Source organism: Morone saxatilis, unplaced genomic scaffold (assembly GCF_004916995.1).
Source record: "Morone saxatilis isolate NCDOM2014 unplaced genomic scaffold, NCSU_SB_2.0 Contig11, whole genome shotgun sequence".
In the NCBI taxonomy this organism is placed as follows: domain Eukaryota; kingdom Metazoa; phylum Chordata; class Actinopteri; family Moronidae; genus Morone; species Morone saxatilis.
Window position 1 is genome coordinate 29,712,165 of NW_023339663.1, and position 8,692 is coordinate 29,720,856.

The following is an 8,692-nucleotide window of genomic DNA, read 5'->3' on the forward strand; positions in this document are numbered from 1 at the left end:
CTCTAGAAATTTCTATTGAATACTTCACTAAAGTGCCACAATAATGTAATGTAGTTTTTTCACACAAATACTCATGGTTTTTTATGAAATCAGCATATATTTCTGCCACCCCTTCCCTTTCTGTCTCCATGGCCAAGCCCTGAATATTTCTCTAGATCCACTTCTGTTGACTTCCAAACCATCTGTGATGACACAAATCCTGCTGGTAGGCCCCGCCCCTTGAAATCTGATTTTCAATGAGCACAGAGAAACTTTCCACTTTCAGCAGATGGATGTGAAAACAACCTTCTAGTGTGAAAATCTGCACCGACACCATTCTGCATAGTGAAGATCAAACATCACACTGCAGCTACAAGAACGAAAGCATATTTTTGAGTGAAGGGCGACTTTAAAAGCTCTGCTTTTATTTTGAAAACAGACGCTTCCGGTCTGGTTGTAGCTAGCTCAGACGCCGCAGGGATGTCTCATGGCAGATCAGCAGCCAGACCTGAAAGTAAAACCAGTCGTAAAACTCCTCGCGCCTCTGTGGCTACCGTGTAACTCCGATCTACCCACGCGACGTCGTTAACGTGAGACAACAAGCGGCTCACAGACATGGCGGAAAGTTAATTAGAAGCGACGGGCTACTTGTGCTGTTCCGCTGCTACAACTTTGCTCAGTCCAGCAGCCGTTCAGCCGCGACCACACCCTCCCCGCTTCCTCATAGTACTGCAGCGGGAGCGCGCAGCACGACTTTGAATCTCTGGGAATAACGGCCGCTTCTTCCAGCTACGTTTACGGTTTCGTGGCCGTGAACCTCCAAAGCCAAGTGAGTTAAATGTCCAAAGACCGCTGCCTGGTATGGATATGAGAAGCGAGTCCCCACAGAGGATATGCGGGACTACACGGTCTCTGGTCCCGAGTTAAGACGCGGAGGAGGAGGAGGTGGAGGGCGGACAGACGGACGATGCATATGGAGGCGAAGCGACCGGAGCAACTGCTAGCTTCTAACCCAGGGCTGTGTTTGAAAAAGAAGAGGTTGAAAGTGGACTGAGTTGTTGGAAAGTCGCCCTCACGGTGGATTTTACTTGGGAGGACTCATGAAACGATGGTGCCGGAGGGGAACCCAAGTCTTCCCGCTGTCCAGAAGAGCTGCCCGGGTGGTGCCCCGTTGGTAACCAGCATGAGTACGCCAGGCCGGTCACACTCAGTGGGAACAAGTCGGACAAGATCTCGGTGCAGTTTCAGACTACCTGCTCTGACGCGAGTGGACACAAAATGATATCCTATTGATTACAGTCAAAAGAAAAGACTACAAAGACATCTACTAAATGTTGATGTTTTCTTGGCTATAGTCCTAAAAAAGACCCGAGAAAAGGCATCAAAAAATAGCACAGAGGCAGTTCAGCAGATGTAATTCAAATCGGGAATGTGTCTGAAAAGATAAGGAGCTTTTGACATTATTTTTTATAATTCTCAATCTGCACTTTGCCTTTTAGAAGGCACCTTGGTGGCACTGCAGTTTGTGTGTGATTTCTTTTCTTTTTTTAAACTCAACAACCTGTGAATTCTTCTGTTCCACAAAAACCTGGGACTAACAATGAGAATATTGACTTTTGGATTATGGTGTTCAGGGCATTTAAATTAACTTGTCGAAGAGCATATAGCTTATTACACTGATTACTCAGAAGTTGTGGGGATTTTGATTGACTGTGTTGCATTGTAAAATTACTAATAACCAAGGTAACTGGGAATATGCCAGATCATAATGTAGACTTTTATTGTAGAGACACATAAATTAATGATGGGGATGTTATTCAAACGTAAGTAAATGCAGTAATTGAGTTTAGCTCTTTCTACATGTTTACATTGAGAATACATGTCCTGTGTGTCAACATATAATGTCCAGCTGATGACCTATACTCTGAAGGAATTCAAAGAAGACTGTTTGGCCAGTTGTTATTTAAAAAAGCAGTGGGGTGAGGCTTCTTGGGAATCTTGGAAATGTCTTAAACAGTACAATGCAGTGTGCAGCAGCAGAAAACTATAAATAACTGAACCCCCTCCAGAAGAGCAGTTTGACCCTCTTCCCCCCCCCTCCACTCCCCTCCTTATTATGGCTAGTGGTGGTTCTGGCAAATCGGCTAGCGAGGGATCGACCAGCACACCCACCGGCAGTCTGCAGCAGAGGAAGCGCCTCTCCTCCATCTGTGACACATGTAAGGGCAAGATGCAGCTGGTGGCTGACCTCCTCCTGCTGTCCAGCGAGACCAGGCCGGTCATGACCTCGGAGGGCGTGGCGGTGGCTGACACCTTCGAGCAGTGCCGCGACACGGTCATCGCCAGGACTAAAGAGCTTTCCATCCTCACCCACGACATTCAAAGCCAGCTCAACATGGGCCGCTTCACAGAGGTGGGGGACCGCCTCCTGGAAATGGCTGACCTGGTGGTGTCTTTGACCGAGTGCTCCGCCCACGCCGCGTACCTGGCGGCGGTGGAGACCCCCGGCTCTCAGCCCTGCCTGCCTGGACTGGTGGACCGCTATAAGGTGACCCGCTGTCGGCACGAGGTGGAGCAGAGCTGCAGCCTCCTCCGGGTCACGGCCCTGCCGGACCTCACCCCCCAGCTCCTCCTCGAGCTCTCTCAGAACATCTCCACCAACCTCAAGAATCTGACGGACATCTCGTCGCTGGCCAGCGAGAGGTCCAGAGACCGCTTTGCAAAGGAGCAGTTCAAACTGAGCGTCAAGAGCATGAGCACCAGCGGCACGGCCTTCCTGGCGTGTGTCAAAGAGGTGAAAACCCAGCCCAGCGAGCTGACCAGGAACCGCTGCGTCCTCTTCAGTGCTGCTCTGGTCCAGACGGTCAGCGCCCTGGTCGGGTTCGCCACAGAGCCTCAGTTCCTGGGAAGAGCTGCAAGTATCTCCACTGAAGGAAAGGGGGTACAGACTGCAGTGTTAGGGGGGGCCATGAGTGTGGTTTCAGCCTGTGTCCTCCTCACTCAGGGCCTCAGGGATGTCGCACAGCATCCCGAGAGTAGCTCCAAAATGGCAGACTACCGTGAGCGCCTGCGCAATTCGGCGTGTGCTGTGTCAGACGGCTGCACTCTGCTCACTCAGGCACTCAGAGAACGCTCCTCTCCAAGGACTCTGCCGCCAGTCAACTCTCATTCTGTGAATTAGTTTAGGAACACGAGCTCCAGTCCCCCTCTGTCCTATTCTGACGTACCAAAGAGACTCACTCGGGTTGTCCCTGTCCATCAGGTTTAGAGTAACATCAGAAGAAGGCTGTCTGTGGGTCTGTTCCTGCGGTGGAACGCAGAGGAGCACTAAAACAACCGCTGCAGGGTTTCGTGTCGCGCTGGATGTGACTCAAAACCTTGTCAGAAACAGACCACTCGACCGCTCTGGGCCTGACCCGCTCAGCCACAGCCCCTCACCAACAGACAGACAGCCTTCAAACCTGAAAAGTTTACCTCAGTTTTCAGCTCCGGTGAAAACGCCAGCCTCGATGATGGATGTAGCCTCGCTGTGTGAACCTATGGTTGGCTGACCTACTCGATTACATGTGCTTTGTGAGATTGGAAAGAGTGATCTGAGTGTCTAAGTGCTTTTTTTTTTTTTTTATTTTATGTGTGAATTCTTAATTGGTAAAAGCTGCTGTGAGTGTGTGCCATAGGTTTTACACTATTTACCAGACTTCCCATAGTATTTTAAAGTGTTTTGATCATGCATGTAATGGAGTATTTATTTCAACTATTAAAAATGTTGTTTCTGATGTGCTGTTGTTGGGCTAATGTGCTTTGAAAGGCTAAAATTGGTGTATATGATCTACAATCTACCGGTATTCAACTTAATAACAAAGTTCTGGTAGCTCCAAGTGAAAAATGCTCATCTCAGTTTCCCAGAGCCCAAAGTGACGTGTTGCTTCTTCTGTCCAACTGTCCTTTACTGTCATAAATAACACTGAATAACAATTTTTTTCTTTGCTGGAAAAATGAGATAACAATTAATCAATTAACAAAATAGTTGGCATCGATTGATTGATCGACTAATTGTTGCAGCTCTAAATGGAGGTAAATCAACTTTTATGGTATTCATAGCTTTGAAAAAACTACATTAAAATACCACTTTCTAATAAGGCACCCTGTATAAAAGATGTAACTAATATCTATTAATGTTGGTAAAATGATGCTGCTAATATGAAACATCCTGTTAGCCCTTTAGTTTCTTAGGTAGACTGAGCAGCCGGAGGGATTATTTCCAACCTGGCAACCCTGACATTCCTATACATAGCGTATGACAAATGTATAAAGCATTATAAATGATTTATTTACTGTTAAAAAAATATTTATGCAGGGAGCCTTATTAGAAAGTGCTTCCAGAACTTAATCAGCAACATCTCTTAAATACACCTGACCTCTTAATTCTAAAAGTTTACATATATATTAAAATCTTATTAGCATTAGTTGATAACTTAATAAATAAGTGAGCTTTACCTTCCTGGGTAATCGACAGAACATTCTTCTTTTCTTCTGTGAAAAATAGCTGGAATGAAAACCCTGATTGGCCTCGGCTGTAATGGTGGAGGCAGAGACAGTTACCTCAAAACAGGGACAAATAAAACCAAAGAGGGAAGAGGAAATATTTACATTTTTGTGAACCAAAGTGATTTAAGATGACATTTCTGTGTCGTACTTACATTATTGGATTATGTTAAAGGAACTAGGTGTGGGTAGAATGAAAGAAACGGTATAATGTTAACATTAACATTACTCATAAGTTTTGTTGACAAACTAAAACTCTGGCTTTGTTATATCTTGCAGTGGTGGAAAAATGATTCGGATCCTTGAGTAAAAACAGCAGTACCACACATTTTAAAAATACTTCATTACAAGTACAGAAAAGGACATTAAATGCTGCATTGGATTAATATTACTAATGTATTAATGTGTAAGTAACATAGCAAGGTGGAGGTGGAGCTAATTTTAACAACCTTAAATTGTCCTGCGTCGTATTGTATACGTTTATAAAGTTAATTATAGGTTTTGTGTGTTAAATTGTTATCAGTTAAGTAACTATGAGAGTAAATATTTTACAATATGCAATATTTTACTGTGAAATGTAGATGTGTAAGTACAAAATTTCATAGTATATTGACACTGTACTGCATTATATCAGTACATCATTAACTGATTAGTTGATCAACAAAAAATGTATCAACAACAATTTTGCTAATTGAGTAATTGCAGTCAGTGAAGCAAAAAGGCTCAACAACACTGGATTCAGCAGGATCTGACAAAACTAACTACTACTAAGACTATTTTCTGAGAAAATCAACTCAATAAAAAATTGGAGAGGTTCTGAAGTAATGAAAGTAATCATTAGTTGCTGCCTTAGTCGACACATTCTGGTGTTTTAGAGCACACATGCTTTACCTGGACCTGGACCTGGGTTCAGCAAACACCCAGCTGAAGTGTTGTTGTGCAACACACTGACTCCAGACCTGCTCCAGGCAGTCTCTCTGTAGCTGACCTGACCTTTGACCTCCCTGTAGAAGAAGAGAAATGGATCAGTGAAGTGCAATTTTCACAGTTCTTTGTCTTTTAGTCAAATAGGTTCATTTGCAGCATTTCATTCACATTCATACAAAGACATTTGTCAGACTGAATGTGAATGGTTAACAAACTCACAGCATGTACCTATCATGCAGTATGCATTGTATTTACATTCTCAGGTCATGTCATAGCCCTCAGGTTGTGTTCACAGAGTACATTTTGACATGTCACAATAAGAAAAACAAAACTGTAATGGCTGATTTCCATTCAGCTGCTTCAGTTTCAGGGTCCTGGTATTGTGCCTGCAGGCTCACTGGCACACTGTTGTGACTTAATGGGCACTTGAATAATACAGGGACATCGTTAATGTTGTGCTTTTTCTACTGTGACAAGTTAAAATGTCTGCTGTACAAAATGTCTACACCAGACAGGGCACGAAAATTAGAACAGCTAAATGGAATGCAGCATTTACCAAAGAAAAGTAGTTCAACAGTTTGGGATATGTGCTAATTTCTTGTCTTTATGACAGTGAGATCAATATCAGTCTATGTGTTTAGTACGGAGCTGGAGTTGGATGTGGTTAGCCTAGCTTAGCATAACGTCTAGAGGCAACTGTCCGAAATTACACCTACCAACACCTCTAGAGCTTACTATTAACAACATCGTGTCTTGGGTGTTTAATCTGTACACAAACAGAAATGTAAAGATGCCATGGTTAGCTTACCCTAGAATAAAGATAGAGGCAGGGGGGAAATGCTAGCCTGGCTCCAACCAAAGTTCAAAAATACACCTTCTAACACTTCTAACGCTCACTGTTAACACGTTGTATCTTGTGTGTTTAATCTGTACGCAAACAGAAATGTAAAAATGGCAGCTGAGCTTTTGAGGTGTTTAGAGGCTATTTCTAAAGTACATTTCCAAAAATGTTGAGGAAGGTCTATTGTCTACGACAGGGTGTGCCACAATGAGATTTCAAGAATAAAGTTGTAATCTAGAGAAAAAATATAACAATATAATATTACAAGTATAAAGTTGTAATATTTTGAGAAATAAGTTGTAATATTACAAGAATAAAATTGTAATTTAATGAGAGTAAAGTCATTATATTTCAAGAAAAAAGTTGTACTATGACATGAATAAAGTCGTATCATTTTGAGGAAGAAATTTTAAGAGAAAAAAGTTAAAATTTTAACTATGTCATAGTAAAAGGATAAAATTATGTGTCAAATGAGTGATGTTGATGAACTGAAGCCCCTTATCTTATCAGGTTTTCACATACAATAAATTTGCCTTATTGGTGCAAATAACAATAAGGAGAGAAAACTATAAAGATGGAAACAAACACTGCAATGAATAAGCATACATTTACAATAAGAAAAAAATAATATGGAGGCAATAATAAGTGAAAAAATAATAAATAAATAGTGTTGGGTATTTTTTTCATAAATACATGCTATTGGTCACCCAATGAGTAAGTAGTAAAGTATTAACACCCAAATACCAACTTTGACATTAAAGGTTTTCATTATTGTAAAAATTAGGGCTGCATGATATGGTAGAAAAAATTATAATGTGATTATTTTGACAGATATTGCGATATGCGTCATGATTGCTGGGAAGGATCAATTTTTCACTGAAGAAAAATGATGATGATGTTGACATTTGTTCGGGTCTGTACCAAACAGACAGTTTTCTTATATCTGTAGGCCAGTGCCTCTCTGCAGCACCACAGTAATTTATTATAATGCTGTTTGTCACATTTTCTGCTCAGCTTCTGCGATTTTGATATTTCACTTGGCCATATTGTGAGTTTGATAATATTTCAAATTATTTGTCTAGCACTAGTAAAAACTAATGGCTCTGGACATACAAGGTTTCTGCCCAACAGTGACACTAAAAGACCACGTGTACAATAAAATGCTAAATATTATCCAGGAAATGTTTCACAGTTCACAGCATAAATGTAAATACTATTTACAATGCACAGGATATAGGTATAGATTCAGGTGAATAAATACTTAACTGCAGATTAGAAATGTGTAGAGGCTGAGTCATTTTACCATTATAACTAGAAACTGAAAGTGAAGATTTCTGAACTGAACTGAAAGTGAAGAGGTCTGTTAGTCTGAAACATTGCTAAATAAAGTGATCCACTGCATGTGTGTGGAAATCTTCACTTTCAGTTTGGACACATTGACAGTTACATGATGTACAGTACAAGCCTATAACCAGATGTGTTTTGCAGCAGCAGCTGGAGTACTGCATGGACAGCTGAGACAAGAGTACAGTGTGGCATCAGAATGTGAGTAAAGCTCAGTGGGCTTTATTTAAATGATGTAGCCAGAATCTACCTGCCCAGTAGTCTGCTGTACATTACACTAATGCTCTGCAGATAAGGCAGTATCTTACCAGACCCACACACTGACTCTAACCCTGTTCGGGACTCTGGTATTTGGATGTGAGGTGAAAAACCAAAACTAACTCTTTATTAACATTTCTGATCAGGCATAAATGTTACCATTGTGTGACTTCCTGTCCACACAAATGTTACCCACCGCAGATAAAGTGCAGTCCACAGGGAAGCATCCTGAGTAGAGAGACAAACAGAGCAAAGGACATTCCATGTAATCCATCAACCTATAAGCATTCCCTGTTCTATTATGACTTTTCTTCTCGAAATATTACAACTTTGTCCCCCAAAATTACAATTATTCACAAAATATCACAATATCGTCCCGTAATATTAGTAAATAAAATAAAAAATAGAAAAAAAAATCTTTTCTCAATTTCTCAAAATCTCAGATAATCGTTATACCTGCGGCCACCGTCAGAGGCCTAACTGTCAGGATTTGACGGTCAAATCAAGTTGAATATATCTATGTCTATATATTAATAAGATCCAAAGCATTGTGATAATGCTATGTTCATGTCATACTGTATTTACAAGTTGTGGACAGGTAAGTCAACGTCACACTAACATCCAAGTTAGAATTACTACTGGAAAACAGAATTTTATGAAAGTTCTTATATATCCAACTTAATGCCAAATAATATGGAAGATCCAGAAAAAGAAAACAATTTTGGAGGTCCATCGTTCAGACTAATTGAACCCAAATTTTATGGATTTAGTGATATATTGTCAGTGTCTTTAACCCTC

General features: G+C 41.2%; 1 protein-coding gene across 1 annotated transcript; it reads left to right on the forward strand.

Annotated features, from left to right (window-relative positions):
* The first annotated feature begins 347 nt into the window (after nucleotides 1–347).
* tlnrd1 (talin rod domain containing 1) lies at nucleotides 348–3,755 on the forward strand. The gene has a single exon (XM_035652288.1). The coding sequence runs from the start codon at nucleotides 2,096–2,098 to the stop codon at nucleotides 3,158–3,160; it is 1,065 nt and encodes a 354-aa protein (XP_035508181.1). The 5' UTR covers nucleotides 348–2,095; the 3' UTR covers nucleotides 3,161–3,755.
* Nucleotides 3,756–8,692: the final 4,937 nt, after the last annotated feature.